Genomic DNA, 27,727 nt, shown 5'->3' on the forward strand with positions numbered 1-27,727 from the left:
AGAGAGGATGACTTAAAAAAAAAAAACAAAACACAACAAACCACAAAACCTCACAAATCTAGTCAGTTGATTGGCTCCTCAGTGTTCCCTTGTGCTGGTGATTTCTCCTTTCAAAATTTTAATTCCAGAGTATCTCTTTTTGAAATAAAACTGACTAGTCTGAATTACACTTAATTTTAGGTGGTAGTTTAAGAAGTTCAGAAAGATTTGGATCATGTCCGTGTAGAGTTAGATGCAAAGATTTTGTTTGGTGAACCATGAAATACTGAAGTGCTGGGGAATACATTCAGAAAATGTCTTGTTAATCAAGTAGCTGCAATGCTGTCTTACTCCCCTTTGGCTCGTGGCTGTGCTTTTTATGCGGATATGCATAAAAATGGTCGACTGTGCTAGTCGGTCAGCTGCAGCCAGGCCTGCTTCTCCTGGCCTCCACTGCTGCTCTGATTTCTCTTTAATTCCTGGAAATCCAAAGACCGTGAACTTCCAGCTTCTACAATTCATCTCTTAAATGCTGAACAGAAATCTCGTGAGTGAAGCAAACAGTGTAAGTTGAAGTTTAACCTTCTGTTGGAAGAGATCTGAGGCCTAGTGCGCTTCTCAGCTTTGCAGAGGATGTGGCACCTCCTGAGCACCTGCAGCAAGCTTCTCACTGCTAGCAGAGGTCAGCAGCCCACACAGTGGTTTCAGGAGGTTAAAGCATATTTACATTTTGAGAAGCTCTTCTCAAAGATTGGCTCCAGGGTTACTTTCTAGGCCCGTTAACCCTTTTGCAGAACTGAAAGTTTCCATTTAGTCCTGGCCCTGTGGAGGTTTCCATTATCTTCTCAACAGCTCTCACCCCATGGGCCAACTCAGTGCACTCAGCACAGGACCTCAGACTGTGCTCAGTCAGTATCATTCAACTTTTAGAGTGGCATAATTGCAAAGGAGACAAAGGAAGCGGTTTTAGGTTTCACAGGAAATCATGGGGCCTTGCATCAAATTACAAGAAAAACAAGATGCCAACTTTTGTTTAAATTTGTTCAGGATCTGGCCTTGGTACTGATACTGGCTTCATTTTTGATGGAAGCAAGGTATTTTTTATTTTATTTAGCTACTTTTTGGGTGTTTAAGACAAAGTAAGGACAATTAAACTTCAGACAGCATGTTTCTGTAGTTGCAGCTCATTGGGGGGCAGGTTAAACTAAACCGAAGTAATCCATTCAATTTAGAAATAAACATTCACCTGGGGGAGAATAACACTGCAATGATGTGTGTATATTTATAAACAATGTAAGTATTAAAATTTTGTTAGAAAAAAAATAATAGGTGCGGTGTTTTAAAGGGAACTTCCAGAATATCGCTTTAGGTTTATCTACATTAACAAAGTCGTACCAAAGCACCAAGCTGCTGGCATCTTTGCGGTGTTGTCCATAACGCTTGCTTGCAGTGAAAAAAAATGTTTATCACTGTGTTTATCACGGTGTTTATTCACTCATCAGTCACTGAGACCAACATCAAACCAGCATGTCAAAGCTCTCATGTACGGAAACTGTGGCAGAACTTGTTTTTTTTCCTGGTTCTCCTCAGGTTAATTAGTGGGGGAAATCCACACTACGCTGTTTGCATCATCTTTTCCTGTATTATCTTACTCCAAAAGCCCGTTATCCCTTCTTCGCTTCTGCTCCCCCACGTTTTAAATTTAATTGTTTTAATGGATAGTAATTTACATGTTGTTAATCCTTCCCTAACTCCACGTGGCCTCACCGGTTACTCTTTGGGTTTTCCCTCTCTCTGGCACAGTTTCCCCACTAATGACTGATCTGCCTTTGTGTCAGCTGTTGTTGACGTGGATGCGTTTGATTTTCACTTTCTGAACCACAGCTTGTACATTCTCCTTCACTTCCAACAGATGGAGCTGAGCAAATGAGCACAGCCTTCAGAAGGCAGCTCAAAAATAGCAAGTTGTGAAAAGTCGACTTCTCAGTGTTGCGAGGATCTAGTCTGAGGTTTCATTGTTTTGTTGCATACACCCATCCACACCACCCCATCTATTTGATGGTTAATTCTTGCAAATGGAGGGCTTGGTTTCAAGGAAACTCGGTGATTTAAAGTCTAGAAATAAGTGTTTCTAAAACAGGAAGTTTCTGCCTGGCAACCCAAACTCTTCCTCTATAAAAAGCTTGGCAGGGCAGCCTCTCTGTGTTCTGCCACCAGCCTTTAGAAGGAAAAAATTCTTTCATACACCAATAAAGCAACATATGTAATACTTCTTGTGAAACTCGGCTCTTGGTAGGCGTGGGCTACATCACCCCGTGAAAACAATGCAGCAATTTGGTAGGTGGAGGACTAATACACACACACGGATTTGTCCTTCCTAGGTCTGACAAGTTGGGGGGGGGAGTTGCACTATATGAAAGATTGAAGTCTAAAATACTATATTTATTTTTCTTGTGATGTCACCGTGACAAAATTCCTACACTTTGGAAAGTATTTGCGGTTCAGGACTCAAGAAATCCTAATCTCAGCTTCTGAAAACGATCAGTTTCTGAGAAAATGAAAGCTGCTATTTTTACTTTCCTAGAATATAAGTGAGTCAGCAATAACTGAACGTAATCTTCAAAGTAGCATTGCTGACGTGTTTCCTGTCCTATGGAATTCTCGCAGTGTGGCCGGGATTATCCAAAAATGTCTGTCCTTTAAGCGACTACTCTTTGGCAATCAGAGTCTCTGGTCCAGACCACTGAATAGTATTTTATCATCTAGCTGCTGTCAGTTCAGTGGGAGTTCTGTATTTACCCAAAAGCAGTCATTAAATTTACTCTATTTAATGCTCAGCTTTATGAGGCTGTTTCCCAGAGACAGCATTTTATATTGTGTGGTTCCAATCTTGCTAAAGAAGCAAACGCTAACAACTTTAAATGACAGCCATAGCATCACAATTTGGTCCTCTCGTGATGAATAAAGCATTGCATATTCAAAGTAAAATAAAGCACTTACCTTTTTAAAAACGTGTTCCCCAGATACAGTTGACTGAGACTCTATGTAAAGACAGACGAAATATTATTGTTCGGAGGATACAGCCCTTTTTATTTATGCAGAAAGCAGCATGTATGTATTATAATCACTCCTTCAGCTGCTGTAAATAACGGTGAAAAGTCCAGGCGCTGGCTGACTACAAAAACACACAGTTCTGCAAAGGAAACAGGAACTGGGCTTAAGTCATTCAAACCATACACGTTGCATGTTTAGCAAACCTATGGCTTCATCATGTGACTCTAAAGTTCAAATTATCCTCTGCAGTGAGAAGTTTTAGAACAGAAAAGTAGTGTTTGTCCCAGCCATTTCTAAGTATGTGAGGCCATCCAGTGGTTTTTTGCCTCTTCACGAAGGAATCCTGTGCATGCTGCCCAGCCTTTGCAATTACGTGTTTTTTTTTTTTTTAACTGTGCTGTTGTAAGTACGAGATGTCTAGAAAGGAAAAGCTAGTTGAATAAACACCGAGCAAACCCCTTACTAAATGAGACAAAGACTTAACACAGAAGTACTCCATGTCAGAATTAAGAGTCCTTATTAAAATTAAGGTGATTTCTATTTTTCCATGGGTTCTGGCTCTTGGAACACTCCCAGTATTGTACACATGCAACAAATTATTTTTCCAGATGCTCTGCAATGACCATGAAGTGTTAAAAGCCAGGATTTTGGGTCTGTAGTATGTTTTGGGTCTGGCACAGCATCAGTCTTATTAGCGACTTTTCAAAAGTGTTCTTAAAACCTCAGATACAAGTGCATGCAGCCTTCACACCTCAGGTACAAGTGCATTTGGAAAGCAGCAGCTACGTCGTTCTTTCTCGTACAAGCACAACCATGGGAAAGCACTTTCTTGTCATCTTTTAATAGTGATCAGTGCTTTCTGTCTTCAAGGTGTTTTACGTGTTGCATTTTAATAAGCTTTATTGATAAACGTGAAAAGAGACCAAATGCTTCAATGAAATAAAATTAAACAAATGTACTTGAGTCTAGATTTCAGATACCAGCATTGCATGTTGCCTGGAGAAAATATGTCAGCACTAGGTCTACATTTCTGCCCAAAGGCTGGCATTACTGCTCCAAACACTTCTTGGGAACTAGAGAAACAAGTGCGTGGCAGGTCCCGGGTTGCAGCAGTGGCCCAGAGATGTTTTAGCTTTCAGCTAAAAAGTTCAAGTTTCCAAAACAGCTCTTCAGTGGGGCTCTGTGAAACGTGGTTTCCAAAGAGGTTACAAGTGTTATTCAGAAAACCCCAACTCCCATGTTGGTTTTCGTTTTGATCATTTTAGCATAGTTGTTTGCTAGACTGAGGGGGTTGTTAAATAAAACAAATAAAAAGTAGTTCTTCCAAATTGCTACTGAAAAGCCTGAAGCTGGCTGTGTGGTGTACCTGTTGGGTATATGGCATTTGGGTTTAAGGTGTACCCAAATCCAGGTTCCTTTTGTTGCTATCAGCTTTATACAGTTAACAAGGACAAAGAAAAAATGCATTAAGCATGCAAGTCAGGCAAATATTTTTTTACTGTTGATTTTCCATGAAAGATACAAATTTGAAATGTCACCTTATTCTTTCTAGGACTTGGCTGTGTGGAGAACACACTGAACTATGTAAACAACCAACTTATTGTTCTGGAAATTGCAAGAAAATTTCAGAAAGTATTTGGTCCTCGTCTGGAGGGTACTAAATTGACTTTTTAGGCTCTAGAATGAATTGTGTGCTTATGCTGAGCAGCTTTGGCATCAGTTTGTTGCTGCTTTCCACTAAAGTGCTCTGGATGGGCACTTGATCTCCTTTCCAGTCTCCTCCTGGATTGATCTCCTCTGCTTGGCTCAATTTTTGGCTGAGGACCACCAGCGACCAGCTGGGGTTTGTACTTTTGCGGGTTGCACTGGGTGGGTGTACGTAAAGATATTTTACTGCACCTTTTGGGGTTATTAGTAAACTACAGGAGAACCAACATCTGCACCAAAATTTTCAGGATTATTCAAACTACCCTTCATAAAGGTTTAAATTATTCAGAGTTAATTAGCAGTCAGTGAACAAGAAGTAACTCAAGTGAAGATAAGCCTTAGCACATCAGTGTTAAGACTGCATTTCCTGTTTTTCAGTAAGTGCTTTTCTGACGAGGCTCACTGTAGTAAAAGAGAAGCTCAGAGCGAGGTTGTCCTCTAGCAAGAAAGAAAATAAAATAGAATCAGAAAAACAAAAACAGAAAGTTATTTCTTACACCTCCCATCTTAAAAAAAATAAAATTAAGAGAGAGCTTCCATCTTGAAAATTATGTTCACATTTATAAACATTATTCTGTACCTTGAAACCTGTAGTAAGTGTTATCACTCAGGTTTATTTAGAGGGAAGAATGCTTATTGTACTTCGAATTGGGAGCAAGTAGCACGTTACAATTTCAGGATGTGTACATAGATTCAGAAAACATCCTCATTTTACTGGTGGAGGACTGCTGAGAAATACGTTCTTCCAAGCTGATGAAATAAAAGGAAAGCTGTAACAGGAACAGAGTTTAGAAAATCAAGGTTTGCCAGGTCCATATTCCTTATTCCTTTTAGACTACGCTGATAGGCATCTTAACAGAGTGTTTTATCAGCAGCTCATTGTGCAGTTGTTTTCACAGTTGATGCATTACTAAAAGAAAAGCAAGATACTGCTGTTGTAAAATCAGCTGTGTCCTTTCTTAAACAATAGAACAGTTCAGTTTGCTTAAACGATCACAGGGCACGAGTCATGAGAGCAGTGGCAAAACGAAGTAGTGTTTAGCTGTAAAAACTGCAAAACAAACTGGCTATGACAGTATTAAGGGTTGGCCAATAACATTCACAATTCCAAGAGCTACCTGTAGTGTGCTGCTGTTGGCAAAAGTCTTGCTTGGTTTTTGACCCAGCTTATTGGTCCTATGGCAAAATAAATGTATCTGGTACCGGGTGGGCAATGATCTCGTAAAGAAAGCAGATGAGAGCTGCTTTGCTTTTGACCAAAAACTTAGCATTTCTCTTAATTGTCCTGTGTTACTGATGTCTTCCGCAGGATACGGATCCTTGATGGTAGGTTTAATTTGAAGTGGAATCCCTTTCTCTTACGTATGTATGCCAGATGAGAAACTTACCTGTGTTCTGTAACAGGCACAGTCCAACACTACTGACTTGTGAGACACTGAAATACGGAGGTTTCAGTCTGAGCATCTTCTGGAGTAATGCACATCCCTCCAGCTAAGTGCTATGGAGATGCCAATGTAAGGTACTTTTTGCTGTAGGGTTATTAAGGCAAGTTTCCCCCTGTGTAGAGGAGTGTTTTGGAGTACTCAGTGGCTGTCGCTGCCCGCTCCCAGTGCTCTGTAATGAAAAGCAACTGGCGTGTTACTGGAATTTCGAATTGAGAAATAGTCAACGTTCATTGCCAGAGATATTTTTCACAAACCACTGTGTATTTCCATCTGATTTTTTCCTCTAGTGTAATTATCTAACAAAAAAATAACTGGTGTGGGATATTAGCCGCAGAGCCTGGGTGGTTAGAGGTGCCTTGATGCTGTATTCAAAGGCTGAGCTTGCAGGCTGGAAGCTTCTGTGGTGGCATTTGAGCACCTTAGGGCTTCTTGTATCGATGCAGTGACTCAAGATTCCCAGAGAGGGAAAGAAAACAACAAATCACCTTTTTTTTCTTTTTTTTCTGAGCATCTATTATAAGCCTTTTGTTATATTGATGCCCAGTTGACATTCACTCTGTATAACTGTACTTGTGAAATGCTTTGCTTTTCATTTGAATGGAAGTTTTGTCTTTTGCTACTTAACAGCAAGCAAATTTGTGTCCTTGATTAAAGGAGTATGGAACTTTGGGCCTTTTAGATAAAACATCAAAACAAAACACCAAGGGAGCTTGTACGCAAAAGCAGGAATTGATGGTTTGAAAAGTTAATGTAGTTTTGCTTATAGATGAATTTTAGAATCAGGTGGTCTATGTGAATTTGTAAAATTTGATCATTTTGTGGGCTCTGCTTGAACTGTCTGCTTCGATGGGGTTAAAAAAGCACAGGCTGGAGATGTGGATACATAAGCAGTGGTATTAATAATTAGCTATGCCTCAGAGGCTGGTCAATCAACATTTCTTCCTCTTATTCTTGAAAAGCCATGCTCTGCGCTGCATGATTGCTGCCTCAGGATTGCTCACCCATGATTTGCCATTAGTGATTTTATATTGGCTTATCTGGGCATTGTTTGTAATGTAAGCTGTTTTATAAATAGTATTTTATTATTATTACTACACAGTAATGATTCCATTATTCCTTGTTATGGGTAGATCACCTAGGTACCTCACCCGTGAGAGCTCAAAAATTGCTTTATTTCCAAATAATACGCTAAAAAAGGATGGAAAAAACCTTTTTCCTAACGGCAACTTTCATAAAAGAGCTGGGCTCTGCGTAACGCTGCAGGTGCTAGAATGATTATTTAATTGTACATAGGCTGACCTGAAAAAAATCAGAAACTTCTGTATTAATTATGTATGAAATCTATTTCATTGCAAACTAGTGAAACCATAACTTAATTAGAAAGAATTACAATGCTCTGGAGCTGAATGGGAATGGCACTTCCTTTGATCTCCGAGCATCTTGTCAACCACAGTGACTAGTACCAGATGTTTCACAAAAAGTACAAGAAACATATGCTTTTTTTTAATAAATATTTCTTTTTTTTTTGTGAATAATCAGACTTAATAGTCTGGTTAAAAGCCTTCTGTTAGCTTCAAAAGTAAAGTTAACCATTGTTGAGGTTTCTTGCAACAGAATTTTCTCTCATGTACCTCGTCCTCACAGCAGCGTTTGTTGTAGAAGCTGTGCTTAATTTTGCCATGACATGTGCTTGCGGACAAAACCAGCTAGTACATATTTGTGTTTAACCAGAAATTGGAACGGATTTTTTTTTTCCAATGATTAACTTAAATCCTTTTAATGGTTTTACAGATCTTACTGCAGTTGTGAGCTGCGAGAGTGTTCTGCTAGTGACCACCAGATGGAGTTTCTAAAACAGTTTTGAGAACCTGATGCCAGGATTAACATCAAAAGTCTTTTAAAGGTTTTTTGGAGCTGAGTTAAGAAACAGTCTTGGAAAGTTTACCAACTTAAAGATGAATTTTAGCTTAAATATACAAATGTTGATGCAAGAATTATACCTTTTGTTTTTTTTCTAATTAGTAACATACAAGTGATAAGTAGAAAACCTCCTACTGGTATCAGTGGGATTTGTGGTAAAAACACTAAGATAGGGGATTAATTACATGTTTTTGAAGGTTTAGTTCAGACGGAGATGAGAATCTGTCTGTATTTTGATAGCAGAACTACTCCTCCTGTTGGCTCTGGGTATCCTTACAGGTACATTTCCTGCAGCACAGCTCTAATTCTAAACCTGTTCCTCTTCCTGTTGGTCTTCTCTCCAGGCCTCTGAGTTGGGAGTATTTATGCTCTTGCTTATTTATGTCTTCATATAATGCATCATCAACTACTTAATAACTGGAAAGAGGAAAGAGAATGCTTTTTTGTTTTACAAAACTTTTAGTAGGAAGGTTTTTCTTTCTTTTCTCCCCCCCCCTTTTTTTTTCCCTTTCCGTTATTTATTTATTTATTTATTTATTTATTTATTTATTTATTTATATTGGGGGGGGGGGGGGTAGACATTTGTATATTTAATCATAAATGCTCTGATAAGAGTCTGGTATTTTAAAAATCTTTTCCTGTCATGGTTTGTAACAATACAAGAACTGTCCGCTATAGACTATAAGTAGCTTTGCCTATTTTTGTAAATGTACTTAAAAGTGCCAGTTCTTTAGAAGGGAGGAATATAAGAAAATCACGCAGACTTCCCAGGTAAGGAAAAGACTTGGTGGGAAGAAGGTAGAATGACAACACAGATAATAAATCCACTGTGCTCCTGATGGGAAGAGAATGTATTCAGAATATGTCCAAGTGTTTTGATGTATGATGGAAAGTTAAAGGAAATACAACAGAGGAAACATTTCACAGTTCAAATTTGTTGCCATGGCAGTCTGCACAGCTGTTTTTGTACATTTAGGTTGCTTTTGCTTGGAAAAACTCTTGCATGATATAGTTAAGAAATACACAAGGTTTCGCTCACCAAAAGCTGTAAAAATTAATCTTAGAGCATATGTTTCAGATTCATCAGTGTGTTGAGCACCTTACAGCTGCAGAAACTTAGGCAAAAGTCAGTCCTTCTTGAAGTCCTGACTTAGCAGAAGAGCTGAGAGTGGCACTTAGCCAGGCTCTGCCTTTGTTTTCGGTTTCCCAAACTGTGCCACTGCAGCATACAGCTCATGAGAAGGTCTCCAGCCTGGCCACTCTCCTGCTTTTGTTTCTAATGAGCATTGGTAAGTAAGTTTTCAGCTAAGTACATATCCACAGCACACACACACACGCACACAAAAAAAAACATCAAACCTTTTTTTTTATGTGTGTTCTTTCCCCTTTTTTGGTACAGGTGTCATATTTTTGTGGTATCCTTGGGGCTTCTCTTCCTATTTGATAGTTCCTGTGACTGTTCCAAACTGTAGTTGTCTTCACCAAAATCTCTCTGCATTGACAGAAAAGGGCTGATTCTGATGCTGTGTTGGTCTGGCAGGCCCTAGTGTAACCTTGTTGACTTGCTTGCTTGTACCCGATCAGCTGAGGTTACTTGCATTTACGTAGTTCATTCACTCTTCTCGAAACTGTAGGCTTGTGAACTTCTCATGGAGCTGCATTCTCATTCAAAACCCTTCCCCTCTATGTTGTATAAAGGGAGTTCAACTGACCAAGATGTTAAATACAGCCTGTCTCGTTAAGTGTAATGGTTATATCAGAAAGGTCTGAGGAATGAAGCATCAGAAAGTCACTACTCTGCTTAGAGATGTTCTCCAATAAGAGTAATAGAAAATACTCTTTAAGCCTTTGTGTGGAAGTAAAGGCATCTTATCTGATACTAGTCTTTGACTAAGCAATAAAATATTACACTCCCATTTTGCACGGTTAGCATTTTGATTTATTTTTCACTGAGACAACACCCAGAAGTAGTGCCTTGGCCTGTTTTTTTCTACAAGGAATGTACCAATAACCATTTAAAGTAGTTTACTTTTACATGTCATCATCTTATGCTTTACAGAAAATTCAAAGGGAACTAATTAATAACTTTGAAAGTACACCCAAGAAAATATTTTCATATGTTGTGTTAACTAACTGATCCATGGTGGCTGGTCTCTGGTTATGTGCAGTAATAAATGTATGACGGAGCATATTACCCTCCTAGAGCTAAGTTTTCTTTGGGGTGTCAGACGTATTGGTGGTTATATTAAGTTCTTCAGGGAACCAATTTCTGCAGGGAGCTGATTTCCAACATCTCAGTTGTGACAGCAGAGAGAGGAGGAAGCGACAAGGACATGGCCAACGTACGCGTTAGTCACCAGCCCTGTATTTCTGGCACAAATTACTGGCCCATGAGTTGCAGGATTCTTTATGCTGAAAAAAGCTGGGGCGTGTGTGCCTTTTTACCTTCATTCGCAGCTAACTTCATGCCAATGCATAATTAGATTTTAATGATGTAAAAATTATGACCTAGAAAATCTGATAATTTAACATGCCTGGTTTGACATCCAAGTCATGCAGCTTATGATGTTGTGATTCAGTGAAGCAGCACAGGTTTAACCTTGTCTACAACAGGCTTTCTATCAAGAAGGACCCCCAAAAATCACACCTCTTACTGACCACATAGGCTTTAATATTTTTTATTAAGTCTTATGAGCCAGTAGTTTCTTTGTGAAGCTTTGCCTGAAGTCCATTCCTGTAGTTTTTTGATATAACAAGGAAGACCACAGCTCTTTGTTTTAAGTAGAACCAGAAATTTTCTAGTGGTTGGTCACTTTCTTTCCTTAACCGAACATTGTGCCTTCAGAGACCACCTCAGCTTGATTCTCAGATGGAAACTTTGGAAGCCAGGGCCCCTGCTAGGTGAAGCAACATGAAACTGTTTTAAACTAGCTACATTAGTACCTTCAGCAGAAGCAGAGACAAACATCTTTGTTAGTTCACTGATTTGACTTAATTGGATAGTCAGGAAGAGGGCTATAAGCCATAGATCATCTCAAATATTAAGTTTAATTTTGTGAGAAAATAACACTGTTAATAATGGCACTTAAGTAGTGCTTTCTTTCTAATGTACAGTATATACACACAGAAACATACAGTACACCTTACTGTTCAGAGGTTTACATTTAAATGATACACTTTGAGAAATAATTTAATAAATTCTTTGCAAATTCTTTTTACATCAGTAGGCTGATTTTTATCTTGCATATATACAGTATTTTATTCATATTTAATTAAAAGCAAAATAGACAAGCCCCTATTTACAAAGTTACCAGAAACCTTCGGGTATTGAAATGGAAAAGGACCCGTTCTTGAGAACTTGGTATGTTAAAGATTTGCTCATAAAAGTTCCTCTATAGTTATGTTACTGTTCATTTCCTTGAGTATTTTAATGTACTTGCTCATGTACTGTTTTTATATAAATATTGCAAAGTTTTTGCTTTGTGGGATATTGCTTTTGAAGAGATACCATGTGAGGGCACTGAAATTAAGTTCTGAATTTCCTTACAGTAGCAGTCAGTTGCATGGCACAGTTTCTTTGAGGCAACTAATATACCAAATTAACTCTTAAAAATCTGAGTTTGTATCAGTTTTGTTCATTGAAATATAAAACCTGTTTGCCTACATGATTGCCATCACATTTAATGTATTATCAAGGATACACACAAGCATACTCAGCTCTGCTGCTCAACTCTGATCTTTCTAAAGAAGGATCTTTAGGAAAAAAATCACAATTGAGGCTTCAGGGGTAAATTATATAAAACTTGCTCTTTCTCCATCACGAGTAGCAGCTTCCATTTTTCTGAGCGGTTCCATTTGTAATGTCAAATCACTGGGTGGAATTTGTGTCGGCGTGACAGAGTTAGTCTAGCAGCTAAATGTGAGTGGTGCACAGTCTCAAGTGTAAAGGACCAAGCATGAAAGGCAGCAGAGGAGCAAAATAAAAATTAAATAAAATAGCACATTTAGATAGAGAACTGAAAAAGCTGAGGAAAAAAAATGAAGAAAGATGATGAGAGACATGATCTGAAACCAGGAATTTAGTGCGGGGAGAAGGAAACAGAAATAAATGCAACAGTCCGTGAGGCACAGAAAGTAAGGTGTCGTAGGAGAAGGGAGAAATGGAAGCAAGAAAGCAGCATACGAGTTAAACTTGCCCCTAGTGCTGCCTGCTCAGCCCCTCTGTCCTGGCAGGGTCCCAGTTCTGGGATCATCCACTCACACCAGATAAGCCAGTTCCTCCCGGCTGGAATTCGTCTTCCTGCGTAATGGGTCAGAATTTCTTTAACAGCTTTTACGTGAGAGATTTAACGTGATGCTTTAGGGAGCCTGGGGTCCCTCGGGTAGGATGAAGAGCCTATTTGTTCAATGGTTCCAAGGAAAGGTTTCTGAGGAACTTGGGTGGAAGTGAGTGCTTGAATGCTTACAGTGAGTGTAGCTCGCAATAGTTAGAACCTCTCAAGTTAAGAGAAGAAACAAAACAAAAACCCAATGGTTTCCAAAAAAAAAAGCCAGTATTGTGTTGGCATAGAGGCATAAATCAGTGTGTGAATTGGACACGGTGATAAGGAAAGGCTTCCTTCCTTGACGTGGTTTTAATCAGCAGGCTAAAGCTATGAAGTAAAGTGGTGTAATTGTGCTGGCTAGCTTTCACAGGGAGAAACCACCACCGAAATAAATGACTTACTGTATAGGGTTCTAAGGGTTAACCAGATTCACTAAGATATGAAATGCTCTTGAAAACTAAAGTCTTCCACTGGGATGTTGGTAACTTAAGGGATGATTGTATATGAATCAGATAAGCAAAAATGGCTGTGGGAACAAATGGCTTGGGTAACACTGAAAAGAAGGAAGATCTGAAAAGACTGTTCCTTATCCCCTTCCCACGTAAAACTGAAGCATGTCTCCATGCTGATAAATTAGGGTCAATTATGAGATAAGATCGTGCAATGGAAAAGGTTTAATTCTGTTTCAACTCCATGGTTTTTCCATACCAGAGGCTCAACATGCCACAGTTGTTGATTGAAGTCATGTGGAGTAAGCTGTGTTGTGATGGATGAAGTAATTAAATGATTTATTGCAGGGCCAGTGACAAAGATGCCTCGCTGTCCCCAGGCTGGTGGGAGAATATCAGTTTAACTTCTACCCTGTCCATTATTAAGAACGCAGCAACAGCTACGGGGGCAGCAATTCAGTTTGCTATTGTGAGTAACTTGAGTTTTTTTTTCCTGCAGCAACGTTTGTATTTCTCATGTATTTCATACACTCTGAACTGTAGAATTTGGCAATCTGGATTGGATTTCTTCATCCCCATTGTGAAATACAGAAACTATACTTTTACTGTGTATTCAAGAATCACATTGGGAGGCAGTCCATTTTTCACAGGTCAGCAAAAAGCTGATCTTGACTGGAATTTATACCTATGACTCCCATTTTAAAATCTTGTAAGTATTGAAGGATTTTGTATGGTTTCCAAACTTCCAGTGATGCCCTAGATTAAAGAGATTTCAATTGATTTGTTGCAAACATATCCCTTGAAAATACAAAATGTTAATCATAAACATATTTATTTTTAAGACAATTACTCTTGTTACATGAACATATGTGGACCATAACACTTAGCCAGACGTTCTTTACTACTTGAATTTTTATTTAACTTTGTAAACCACTGTGTCCTTCATTTTAATATGTGGGATAAACATCTCTCAGTTCCCCTAGAATTAGTTAATAAATATTTCTGAATTCTTGAAATGTCTTAGGATGCCAACAAAGCACTGGAAGAATAAACAAGTTTTTGTTAATTGTTATATCTAGGAAAAAAATGATTTACCGCACATGTTAAAAACTTAGGTTAGTTTGTGTGAGAATATAATTTCTGAAAATAGTAAATTAGAGATCTTTTAGAGGGAATTCAGTGATGGAGAAAGAAATTAAATAATTTAATTTATAATTAACATTTACTATTTGGACATGTATAATTGGATAATATGATCTTTAGTAAAGATCATTATATCATCTTCATTGAAAAATACTATTTACTTCATCAAGAATAGCACTGTTACTTCTTTGTACAGAAAATAAGGTAATACCTTTTCCTCTACAAGATACAAGGTGCTGTGTATTCGGTCAGTACTTCAATAAACTGTTTAGCGATTTCTTCAGACAAGAATATTAGAATGATGAAGACAGAGCTTACGCTTTGTAACCAGTTCAGTGCACTGAAAATATTAGGTGTCACAGGAATTACAGCACATAGGCCAGAGTCTTACAAGATCTCAGCAAATAATTAACTATTTGAAAATTAAGACTGTTTCATTAATTGAAGGCTCCTTCAAGTCTCCTGGTTGGGACTGTCACATCAGTGACTTTGGGTGCCCACACAGCAGTGGCAGTCTGAGTGCTGGTATGCTGGTATACTATGTCCTGCAGTAACAGCACCAGGGTTTTTTTTTTTGCCTATGTCATAACTTGCTGTACCACTGTGCGTTCGTGTGAACACCCTTGATTTCCACAGTGTATCTTTTTAAGCAAACGTCGTAGTTTGTTAGGAAAGTTTTTGTTAATGTATCTGTAGAGCAGAGGCATTACAAAGCTGCTTGAGAAAGCCAAGAATTTGGATAAAATCTTGGTAAAATGTAATATTCGACTGTAATTTTCATCTGCAAATCTTCCTTGTGCATAAGTAAATGTGCTTACCAAAAGGGTAACATAATAGGGTGTCCATAAGGTGAACTGTGTACAGACTGTGGCAATCAAAAGCCTGTGCACTGACGGATCTAATCGTCCAGTGTCTTGATCCAGTGGTGTAGCCTCTTTGCGTATTCGCAAGATCAATATAAGTGCATAGAGTACCGCGACAGCTGGTACAACATACCCGATAAAGACCATGATGGCATCTGCTGCCTCTTTGTTCTGCATCTTGGAACATTCAATTATTTTAGTGGATACGTGATTGCAGACGTAGAACAGAAGAGATGAGAAACTTGTCAGCATGGCTCCACCCCATATGAATCCACAGACGTGCTTGGTGTTGTACACACTTGACATATAAGTTCTAGGTAGAGCGCGTTCAATGTAGTAGTCCAGACTGAGTAACGTCGTAGAGTACATGGTAACTAAAGATGAGACGTTGAATAAAATAAGCAAGGTGATATAAACTTCGTTGTTAGAATTCCAGATGGCCCATTTTGTATTGGCAAGACCTAGAAGGTACATTGGTGCCAGGGTGTTGATGATGAGACCGGCAATGGCTATGTTGACGAAGTAAACATCTGGCATCGTCATAGTTGCTTTGTTATACAGATTAACCAGGACCAGCAAGCCATTGTAGCAAAGGCTAATTGGGAAACATATAATGAGGTAGAGTAGGGACAAGATGGAAAGCACAAAGTGGAAGTCATGGCAGAGATGCTGGTCCTCACTGTTCTCGGTACTGTTTAAGGTTTCACAGCTCCACATAGTGATTTTAGCTCTTTTATCTTCTCTGCTGGTTACCAGCTTTCCTGTGGAGAGAGAAATAGTAAAAGTAGTATTGAAATATTACATTGTAAGTGAAATGGAATGTTGTATGAAGAAAACATTTTAAAGATGAAGATCACACCGTTCATGTAACTGATCTATTTCAGGTCAGTGACTGAAATGCCTTTTCATCTTATTAATCTGTAAGAAAGTAATATATGAATCAAAATGTCAGGGGACTAGTAAATAAATGTACAAAAGTTTTAATTTTTTAAAATGAAATTAGTGGTGAATGAGTTGATACAGGATATTCAACAAAAGTAAACCATAAGCTGTACATCTTTAAAAGAAATACTGGTGTAATATATGAACATAAGTACTTTTTAAAAAATTATGAAACAGTGCCTTTAATGTATCTAATACAATGTTAAAGTATTTGCTGAAGAATACAAGAGGAACTACAAATCTCAGCAATAAGATGGGGAATGGAATTCTCTATGGTGTTATGTGGTAAATACAAATAACCTCTCTTAGAGAGCTTCCTAAGAGGCACATCCAAGGCAGTATGATGAATATATTTTGTGTCACTGATAAAGCTAACAAAGACTAGAGGAAACTTGGAATTGAGGTGGAGACTTTTTTTTTTTTAGCAGGTCTGTTTGTATTCAGACTTCTGTAACCATTTAGTTCTGAAAAAACAATGGACCTCTGTAGTTTAGGGAACCTAATATTGGTGCAGCCTGGCTTTCCAAAAAGGCAAGAATTAGTTATCATTTCCTCTCAAAATAGCTTGAATTCTTTAAAAAGTATGCTAATGTCAGTAGTCATTGTCCAGCTATCTTTGTTTTATCATCAGAAAAGAGATAACATTTTAACTGAAATCAGTGGACTTCTCAAAGCAATCATGAAAAGTCTCTTTCCAAAGCGCAAAAATAAGTAATCTCTAAAACACAACTGAAAACATTCAAAGCCTTAAAATCATGGGTATTATTCCTGCCAGGACATTTCTGGGACAATGTGGAATTTATGTGGCAGGTGATTTCCCATGTCAAGCGTAGCCTCAGATCATCAGATATGCAGCATTGTTTGCTCTTTCCTTTCAGCACATATAGAAAAGCATAAGTACAAATAAATGCATTCTTTCCAGAGAGAGAACAAGATTTAATCAAATCCACAATAAACGTTGTGCAATTACAATGAATGTTACTAGACAGCATGCTACACTCAGTGAACCATATGCCTAAATGATACAGTATGGGTTTTGTAAACATCAGATCTTCCACGGTTCCATCTCTCTAGCGCTAATCCTTTGACACTTAGCTGAAGTACAGGATTTGTTCCAGAATCATGTCAGGTTCCATTTTTATTTCCTGCTGCAATTACTTGGTGTGTATTTTTTTTTCTAAATACCACAGTCCATGCCAGATATCAGGCTAAAATGCAGTCATTTTAGCTGGCCAAACACACTTTTATTCCACTGTCATATATTGAATTTTCTCAGGTAAGGGACTTCTGTGGCAGTAGTGCAAGATACAGTTCTGATGTATTCAAAGCTTTCCTTCACCTCTGTGGAAAAACTTGCTTTTGTTTGTTTTCTCAAATCAGTTCTCTAGCTGTAGTATTGCATAGGTGTACAAACTCTAATATCATCATGGTGCCTTTCAATCCTCATACTCTTTTTTTTTATCACTGAAAGCAACCCAGTTCATTTTCAGGAAGAATCTGTTGTTTTCAAATCTTTAAAAAAGGAAAAGACAAGCTGCCGTGCCCAGTTGAAGGTGACCAAAATTATGTCTCATTGAACTGCTAAGGCTTAATTCAGCCAAAGCAGCAGACTGGAACGAGGTATTGCAAATATATGCATTACAGTGAGCGCAAGGGTGACTAAGCACCGGCACGGATACAATCACGTAATTCCATTATGCAGGTTTATCCTTAAGCACGTAACTTCGATTACTCCAGACTGAATTACATCAGCCACAGACTACCTGCCTGTGTATTGTCTCAGAAGGAGATCAGCACTCTTTGCTGCTAAGCTTTATATTTTACAGCGTGGTGGGATGTCTCGTGTCCCAGTTGTTTGTAGTAATTACCCCTTTTTACCCAACTCCTCTAACTGCAGGTAAATAAGTTCAATTTTAATGACAGCAGCGGTAGGAGACTTGTCCGACAGTAATGTTACGAAATCTTACAGATCTTACCTCAGAAACAAGCAAAAATGAAATCCCTGTTAAAAGTACTTTCTGAAGAGACCTTGTTAGCAACTTCTGGACGATGCCAGGCAAAGTTCCTACTGCTGATGTCCCTCTAACACAGCGTTCATCTGTGCGGGTGCTCAGCCCACGGCTCGCCAGCTCCTGCCACAGAGGCAGCCCCGGCCTCCAGCCGCAGCCTGGCCAGGGCCTCGCCATGCTTCAGGGGCAGGAGCTCTCCAGAAACCCCAACCGAGCGCTTCTCCAGCGCCGGGCACCTTCTCAGCCCCGGCGTGGCTGCGTCGCGGAAGCCGATGCTGCGGTGCTTGTGTTTGTACTGCCTTCTGGCTCAGCCAGCCCCAAACGCTTCCCCCTCTCGTTTCGGCCGGGTTTACGCTTTTATCAGACTGCGAATCAAGGTCAGGACTTGAAAGGTGGAACCGAGAGGAAGGCGAGTCCTCCTGCCCGCTGCTCGCGGCCCTCTTACCTCCCGCTCCATCTCACGTTCCTCCGTGCCGCGGGACCCGCAGGCGCCCCGTCTGCGATGAGGGGAGCCTGACGAGATGCCTCGGCCTTCTTCTCCGGGGGCACATCGCCTGCCGCCCCACGGCGCGCCGCACGCTGCACTTGTTTTTCCCCCGGTGACTTACTCACAAGTTTGTGCACCGCCAGGCCCCTCCCTTTCGCTGTTTACAGCCCTTTTTTTCCAGAAGTGAGAGGCCGGGCTGGCAGCCGAGCGAGCTGCTGGGGTGCGCTCAGCCTCGGGGCTTCACATTCACGGCGGGCAATGCTGGGGCTGCAGCAGTGAGCAAAGCTGGCAGGGGAGTATCAGATGGGGACGTTTGAGAGCCCCTTCCCTGCCACCTACAGCTCTTGGGCAAGAGCATGTGCTTTATTTTTAACCTGTGGTAAGAATATACAGCGTTGAGGTTTCAGTTTTCTAGGCGATACATCCTGAACAGGCAGAGTCACCCATGTTAAGAATCACCCAAGTGCTTGTCCTGCTTTACAAAGGTGACTTGTAGCAGGTAGGGAGACGAGTTTCTGGGTGTTTGAATGTGGAGATGGCTTTGGTGTTGAGAAGAGGGATTAAAATAAGACCGGTCCTCACTTTGTGATGGTGTTAGGGATTCCGCGCTGTCTCCTTTTTTTGGTAAGTTGAACAGCGGGTTGTGCTCAGTATTCATGCCACACACAATTAATGATGTATGTACTCTCTATCCTTAAAATGAAGCATGTCCATGCTGTCTTTTGAAAAGTTTTGCGCTGTAGGTTGATAGTTTATTGCATATTGAACTGTGTACTGTGGATGTTTTGTTGGTCGTATGAGAACTCCTCAGGCTCACAAACTGAAGTCGCTTCCTCCATCAAAGTATAGTTTAATGGATAGTGACAACTGAAACTGAGAGCTGCCCCCATTTTCCTAAACCATTTACCTTATATTTAGAGATTCTGAGTTCTCATTCTGCAGCAAATAAACAGCAAAAAAAAATCCACTAATTAAAAATTAAATTAAGCAGGTGTTATGGGGTAAACACCAGAGAAACGCTAAAAATGGTTAGTCTGTGTTGAGTTGCCCTTTTCAGTGCAGTTTGTTTTTATAGACAAGGTCAGTGCTTCTTGTTCCATACCTAACAATTCGCTATGAATGTTGTAAAGCCACTGTAGCTCCTAAATAGCAGAGGATTCATATATTTCTTTTTGATATGTAGTCCACAGACAAAATTAAACATGCCATGAATAACTGTGTTACAGACTGTGCCATCCAGTCTTGGCTGCCTCAAAACTTCAGAAGGACTTTAATCATCCGAAGTTCGCTGGGGAAACAGCAAAGTAGGCAAGGTATTAGCATAGAAGTACTTCTAAAGCTTGGATAGCTGGATGGAAGCCAGTTTTTTTACATGTCATAAAAATTAATGGGGATTTTATTTAGATAAAAATCTACACATAGACTTGAGGAAAATGTCTTACAACATGCAAAAAGTTAAGAGCACTTGGTGGCAAAAATTATTGTAGAAAAAATGCATAAAGTAAACTTCAGTTAATGAGTAAGAAAAAAATCAAGTGCTGCTTTGTTCTACTATAGAGTCCATAGCTGTAATCAGTTGTTTTCTTCAGAAATACATAGGGCAGCACCAAGTTGCAGAGCAGGTTGGTTAACAGTTTCAAGCATGACCATTCTGCACTGATTATTTTATTTGATGTAAAAAGAAACAAAACACACACACACACCTTTATCCTACTGTAGCACTGTCTCATACTGTGCAGTTTAGAAAAATAAATGCTTTAGTCTACTGGCCCTGTTGAGTTATCATCTATACATGAAATAGCTTTTACCTAGATAATCTGACCTCTGAATATGCATTTTGACAAGCTGTAGTATCATTACAAGCCATATGTAGCTAATAAAGCTGTTGCCAACAAATGAAATCTCTAAAGAGGCCTAAGATTCACGCTTTCTCTTCTAGAGTTCCCAAAGGATCTCTTAATTTGTACAGAGACCGAAAACAAGGAGTATTGCACAGGAAAGGCTGAACAGAGCTTTGCTCCACTGCACAGGCTTGTTCGGGTGGAAGATGAGAGAACTGAAGGGCTTTGCCAGACCTGTGCATATATGCATGAGCCATGACTTAGTAGATTGTCAGCTACTCATCAGGGTTTGTAAGGTGCTTTTAGAAAGTGACGCACTAAATATTATTTATGGATTAATCCCTAACAATTTAAATAATGGATGATTGGTATTTCTGAAAAGTAGCATACCTGCAATTAGTTGGGCCTCAAGAGGAGCACCCTCTGAAATCTCAAGCGCAAGAGAAAGCCATGTCATGCTGCTGTTACCTCGAAGTCTGAATAACATGACATTTTTTTTGGCTAACTAGTTTACATACATGCCATAGGGATTAACAGAAGAGTTGTTGGCTGGATATACAGAAAAGTAAAACTAGATTGCCCAGGTTAGATGAGAGGAGAAAAAATGCAGCAGTGCAGGCAAGTAAGGTCCAAATCCACCTTCCTTGTGCAGTCGCTGAGTTGCTATTGTTTATAATATAATGATACAGCTCAGATAAAATGCTTTTAACCTTAGTGTAGAAGAAAATCCTGCTTGATGCTGGGCTGAAAAACAGGCCTCTTCCAACCCTATCATTTATGTCTTCATGGTGCAATCATTGACCAGTTTGACAGGTGGTATACTTATAATTGATACCGGTTTCATTTTATAATGTAGTTAATTCCCTGCACTATAACGTGAAAGAAGCCATGACTAAATTACAAGAATAAATGATGTATAAAGTAGCATTAAATTAATCATTCTGTCTTGGTTGTTCAAAAAGTACTAATAAAAAAGCAAGAGGAGGTCAGTGGGAACAGGGGTGGTTTTCTTCTTCCTTCAGTCTGAGCACTTTCTAACACGGTTCTGCCAGAGGGAGCACAGGGTTGCCAGCCCTGGCAAGTGAATTCAGGGGCACAGCAGGCCTTGTGGCCACCCCCTCCCACTGACTGCACCTTTATCTTTGGCTCCTTTTTTTAGCACAGTAATTTGAACAAACAAACAAAACCTGACCTTTGACTCAGCCCATCCAACTGCTGCCTACCCCCACTTCGCTATGCGCAATTGGAGTCTGTGAGCCCGTTTCCAGCCTTGCAGCTTACTGCCTCCCTTCAGTCCCGTCTTAGTCCTTCAGAGTTCCTTCCGCCCAGATGTAAATGCTTACATACGTTTTCCTCTGTTTTTTCAAAAATCTTGTGTTTCACATCTGTCTGGCCCTTGTTTTCCCTGCTCTCTCTCCGTGATGGCTCCATTCCAGTTAGCACTGCACCCCCCATCACCGTTTGCTCATATAACACACGTATAGTATTATACCCCTCACAGGGGTTCTCAGTATTACATTCTTCACTTCTTCTCTTCTCTATCACTTTCTTAAGAGACATCCCAAGCTGCCTCGGATACATTCTTAGGCATGTCAAGCCAGCAACAAGACCTGCATCTCAGCAGCCACGGTGTATTTCTGTCACACGTGGAGTGAGGACACAGTTGCTCATGCTTCTGAAGTCATTCTTAGACATCGTTCATTCATCTCGCCGCTTTTCCAGAAACTGAGTACACGGCTACTTGAGAACACTTCAAAATTCAGCTCCTTCCCATGGGCCCCTCTCACTTGCTTTGTGACCCTTTTTATTGTTCGGCAGATGTTCGCAGCCACCGTCAGTTGTTTATTCTCTCATTCTATAAGCACCAGCGTTGTGGTAAATCACCCTGCCTTATAGCTGCGGTGTCATTCAGCTCCCACTTCTGTGATAAACTGCTTACTGCTGCTGGCCTGGTAGCAGCCCACTAAATAAATGCAATTTTTTTGCTTCTGTTTCAACGGTTTGTTTATATTATTTTATTATTGCTATATAAATACATATCATTCCCTCTAATATAAAATATTAACAATTTTTCAGCTGCACATTTTGTTTAGATTGTTCATTTCTTTGGGAATCTGAGTGCATTTAAGGCCATGCCAGAACTAAGTTCTCTGCAAATTGCTGTCAACAAATCAGTAAGCATCAAGCGAGTTCAGGCGCTCCTTTGGAAGAAAGAGGAAAACTCATTTTTAGGTAATGGCAACTGTTTTTTCAACACTGTGTCTTCAGGTTCAGAACTGTGTCTTCTGTCAGATGGGAACTGAAGGAATTTCTTCTGTCTTTAAAGTTCATAGAAGATTGCTCAAAAAATGTGTGTCCATCAGTTGTGGATAGCTGCATTTGCTTTTTTTTTCTCATTTTCCCCTCAATTTTTAGGTAGCTTAAAGCTTAGGAGAACAGATAAGATACTCCAGTATAGGAAGAATAAAAGATCAATTACTCTGGAAACCACGATAGAAGCTGCCAAAACCCGTTGTATCTGTCAGTAAGTAGTAGCATGGTAGTGGTCTGGAGAGTTGTGGTAACCGAGTACCATGGGATAGAGGAGAGAAATGAAATTCTTGCGAAACTGGGGAGGCTAAGTCTCGTGAAGAGATCTTCCATACAAGTCTGGAGAGGCCTTAGTGCTGGATTGAGTCCCCCATTCAGAGACAGATCTGCCAGGCACATCTGTCCTCCCAGCTAAATCCATCCCTTTCCCCCGTAGGGCAGCCTCAGCAGGAGCTGGGTTGCAGTGGCTGCCCAGGGCTCTGCAGGGGTTAACTCTGTACGCTTGGTTGTGTTGTTCCCTTATCGCAGTGCCCAAGTATCAGATGAGTGAGTATGACTGGTCTCCTGCTCCACCTCTTCCCGACTTTCGCTGTATCACTGAATTCCCAAAGAGTCTCTGCATGGAAAACATGACAGACCTTTTCTTCAGCAGGTATTACAGCAAGAAGGGATTTGCCAGAGAGTGGACAGTGCCACTTATATCATGGAATTGTTGTGGCTCAAGGTTTCATTACTGCAAGAAGTGGGATCTCTTACTTTTGTGCACTTGTAAAGGAAGGCTTATCCACTAGGCAAAATAATTTCATGTTCAAGTGAATCAGTGCATATGCAGTCATTACCTGTGTTTGTCTACAAGCCTTAGCTGCCTGGGTTTCTGAAATAAGTCACAATTTTTAGATACCCACATATCTACTCGGTAATATTTTTCTTTAAAAATCGAGTTATTTACAAAATTAAAAGCAGCTACTTTTCTAGTACTCATACTCCCAGTAACTTACAGTGTATTAAATAACAATAATAATTAGAATGAAGCTTCATAAGGTGTTCTGAATTCTGGATTTTATAAAGCTAATGGGACTATGCGAAATGACAGCTTCTAAATGTCAGCGGAGCAGACGGCTCCGTTCCACGTTCAGTGTGATCAGCCAGTTAGTGCTGCTCCTCCAGCTCCTCGCTTACGCTGTCAGGGCACATGGAAGCTGATTTTGATACAGCTTTCCTGCTTTAAAACTAAGTAGCAACAAATCTAAAGTAAAGAAAGTTCAGCGTCAATTCAGATGAATGAAAATTGTTTTGCGCGTTGTTCGGTTTTGTAATTGGTTCAGTGAAAGCCTTTAAGAAAAAAAAAGCTGTAACCTGTGGCACAATTTCCACTATGCTTACAACTGGTGAGCCACAGAAACCAGAAGACTTAATTGAAACGTACAAGTTCAGTTTCTTGGAGAGCGCACAAGACCTTTAGCTGTAGCAAATATTTACATTCAATTTAAAACTGAATGTAAGTTGCAGTTTCTTTTAATGTGAAATACTTAAGTCAGTGGGTCAGACAAGGATCACATACACCTTCAGAAAGCACTCTCAATAGCTTGAAGTTGCTGTTCAGAATGTAGCAGGGACTCGATAGATTTACACAGAAGCTGCAATTTGTCCCACTGTCTTTAGTGAAACTATTATTTTTTTTTCTGACTTAATGAACAGATGATGGGTGCATGATTCACTGAAGGATCTTTATTATAGGATAAAATTTAACTTTTACCCCCCCAGTATCTACAGACGCCTTAAACTGTAGAATAACATGTCAGTTTGGGGCAAAAGACTGGTTATGGGGGAAAAATGCATTTATGAAACATCTTTTGTGTGTGTGTAAAGATCAGATCTTGGAGACAAATTTAAAATTCTCTGTTGAGACCTTTTTAATATTTTAGAAGAGAGGAAGTCACAAGACAGCTTTATGCTAAATTTCTTTGTATAGATCATTTGCACTTCTTTGAGATGGCAAGTGGCCAGATCTCTGAATTTCCAGTGTTTTGGGAGTTGCTCAGGATTCCAGGAGGAAGGATTGTTCATGAACTGAACGTTATGATTTAAATCAACATCACTCCATTAAAGACCAATTCTCAGCAGTCAAAATCAGTGCAAATTATCCCTATTATAGATATCGGGGACTGAGCTCATCCCAGTGATGGAGCGTCAGAGGCACCAGCCCTGCTGGGACTGCCCTGTCCATGAGCCAGCGCGGTGAGCTGGCAGGGTGGAACCAGCAGCTCTTATCTTATCTCAGCCCGCTCCTTGCTGGCTTCACCCGTGCTTGGGGTTTGTGACGGAGCACTGCTCAGAGCTGGCAGCGCGGAAACATTCCTCGCAGATATTTTACTGCCAGTTGCAGACTGACAGGAGGCACAGATGGTAGTTTTCCTGGAAACTATAATATAATGTCATTTCCTATTAGAAGCATAAGTGAAAGCTGACTCGGTGACTTATCAACAAGAGATCACATTGGCTGTGTAGGACACTTGTGAAACACTCAGATTGCCAGGACCATGTTTCCAGTAAATCCAAAAATATTGACATAGTTCTTTCCCATATAACGCTTACAAGAGTCATTATGAAACTGGATTGAGTTTAGAGTTTGAAGGGAATAATCTGCCCCAGCAGTTGTAATGTGGCTGAAATGACTCCAAAAGCTGTCACATCCATTGAAGATAGCAGGTATCTTCCTGATCATTGTCAGCAAAAGTCTGAGACATCTTGTTCTGGATGCTCCTACGACTTTTCACTTCGCTTGCTTGCTGAAGGAAATACCAGTTCCTAGCTGCCTCTGTGACTGAGATGAACTTGCCTATTTGCTGATTTCATCTTATTCCATTTATAGTGTCTGGAGACAGTATTTTCACTGAACGTTTTAGGGAGGTTAGTATAATATTAATACTGATGTAAGGATGGCTATTATTAGACTGTAAGATCTGGAGCAGGAGCTTTCACTTATGAGGGGCTTGAAATTAACTGAGGCGTCTCACTGCCACAAACAGGTGGTGATTTGTGCTGCTTGTCTTGTGCAGCTTCCCATTCCGCTTCATCAGTGACAGGGATTTTTACCTGTTGTTCATCAAAATTTTCTGTTGATAGTCTTGTTGTCTTGTAGGGCTCCCTGTAGCACCTACATGTACGGGATGATCCATCAAACTCCAAAAAGCCCATAATGACCTTTACCACCTTCTGTTCTAGGATGCTTGCCAAGCCTTGGACAAGCGTAAGTATTTGATGTTCTGTCACTTGACTCCTTGGCTATGCTTTCACAGGTGTGTGGGTGGGAATGCTTCCTTGGTTATTTTTAACGGAGCTCAGTTCTTCTGTGCGTGTCAGTATGAGGCCACACAAACGTTTCCAATGACAGAAACCACACGTACTTTGTGAGGGCGAGCAATGCGTGAAGGGAGTCTTGGACCTGTGTAAACCTTGGCTCTCTGAATCAAGTCTCCCAGTACAAAGATATCTGTGGAGTTTTATCTCAAGTATACTACCTGTAACTGCCTATTACCCTGCATTCTGTCCAACCCATGGTATTTTGGGAAGCATTGCTTAGGATTTTTACACATTCCTGGGAGTACAGCCCAATAAATGACATTGAAATAAATTCTACAGTTTACTAATTGAACTTTATCATTTCACATGTCATTAAGCAATTATTGTTTTTTTTTGTTGTTGTTGTTGTTTGTTTGTTTGTTTTCTTTGAACAGGTTTATTATTATTATTTTCTTCCAGTTCCCAATAGGTATACACCTTAATAAAAATATTTCACACCACAGTAAGCCAGCACAACTCCTGTAGCAGATTTTGTTACTGCGGAAGCTGCATAGAGCCTCGATTATGAATTTACTTTGTATATCTGCTTCCTTCTGTGCTAATGGTTGGAAGCATGAGGAGTAATTACTTTGTCACAGAGCCAGTTTCTTAGTAATGATTGATAAATGATTGTTTTTACATAGCCCACAGATACAGGGTGCATACGATCATTAAACCACAGTTTGTGAGGAGGTCGCTGGAGCCAGCTAGCCTATCTTCACTTAAATGAACATTGCGTGTTTTAGCTGTTATGGAAAATTTACAGTATACTCTGATAAAGCCTTATCTGCTGTTCAGATCCTGAACACAGCAGTTAAAGTGAGTCATTCAGACATGAAGATCATGATCATAGATGTTCACATGAATCACTTTGTCCAGACGTTCAATCAACTTCTTTTTTCATCATTTCAGAATCAGTTCAAATTCTATTAAAATCCCTGCAAATCCAAAGCAAATCCTGCTTTGACTTAAATGATGGGGCCAATCAAATACGTGAAGAATATGATGCTGGCGTAAGAAGTAGTATGCTGCCTTTTTATGCTGCTTTAACATTTTTATAAAAAGGACATAAAGTTCAGTTGACAGAGCCCTAAAGCGAAGTAGGTCTTGTGCTAAGTACAGTAGAAAATAGATTTGCAAATATCATGGTGATTAGCATAGTTAAAAATGCTTGTGGAGGCTAAAAAAGACAGCAGTCATTCTGCTTATTTAAAGCTTCTGCTGAAAGCAGGAAATTTTTAGTGCTTTGAAGTTTGCCTTTGGCTTACCTTCTTTTGTAATATAAATGAAAATGCAGCTTAATTGTAATTAATTAGTTAATTGGCTATTTCAGTGTCTTCTAGCTGCTTTGCAGTAATATTTCACAGTATGGCTTGCTGTGTGTTTTATTATTGTGCTATGAATAGAAGATTCATAAGTATCTCACTTTCACTGATAACTGTTCTGCTTTATTAAAGGCTAATTAGATTAATTTTTGATCAATTCCTCTGCTTCATGTCATACTGTTCAGGATTTAATGTAAACTAAAATTGAAGATCTCCTATATTCAGAGCATTTAATAATAAAACCTTACAAGCACATTCTCAGTACATAAAAGAAACAGTAAGTGAGAAGTGCAACCTGATATACAAGAGAATGAAAATTGATATGCATAAGAAAGCCTACTGTAACTTTCTTTTAGACAAGTAGATAAAAATAGAAAGCAGTATCATGAAAAGTTTAAACAATTACATTTTTCCTAAAGAACAGACATCTAAAAACTGAACACTGATTTGTAAAGATGGAGCTACTTGTTTTCATTCAAGGTACATTATTACCAGTTGTTTCCAGACTCAAAAAAAACAACAACAAATAAACAAACAAACAAAACCCCACAAAAGTAACCTAAAAGTTGAACTTCTTAAAAAATCT

General features: G+C 39.6%; 2 protein-coding genes across 4 annotated transcripts in view; one reads left to right on the forward strand and one right to left on the reverse strand.

Moving 5' to 3' along the window:
• The window catches only part of C15H7orf50 (chromosome 15 C7orf50 homolog), a 125,636-nt gene that overhangs the window by 27,606 nt on the left and 70,303 nt on the right, over window positions 1–27,727 (forward strand). The gene's annotated exons all lie outside the window — the stretch shown is intronic.
• The window catches only part of GPR146 (G protein-coupled receptor 146), a 50,217-nt gene continuing 34,658 nt past the window's right edge, over window positions 12,169–27,727 (reverse strand). For 2 of the 3 annotated variants that reach the window (XM_032197944.1, XM_032197945.1), the window contains exon 3: window positions 12,169–15,646. In XM_032197944.1, coding sequence (XP_032053835.1) covers window positions 14,601–15,602 — 1,002 coding nt within the window. In that variant the 5' untranslated portion in view covers window positions 15,603–15,646 and the 3' untranslated portion in view covers window positions 12,169–14,600. Of the gene's footprint in view, window positions 15,647–18,281; window positions 18,318–27,727 lie in introns of those variants that run through there. The other variant, XM_032197943.1, reaches the window with a different exon arrangement.

The sequence above is a fragment of the Aythya fuligula genome, chromosome 15, assembly GCF_009819795.1.
Source record: "Aythya fuligula isolate bAytFul2 chromosome 15, bAytFul2.pri, whole genome shotgun sequence".
NCBI classification, from domain to species: Eukaryota; Metazoa; Chordata; class Aves; order Anseriformes; family Anatidae; genus Aythya; species Aythya fuligula.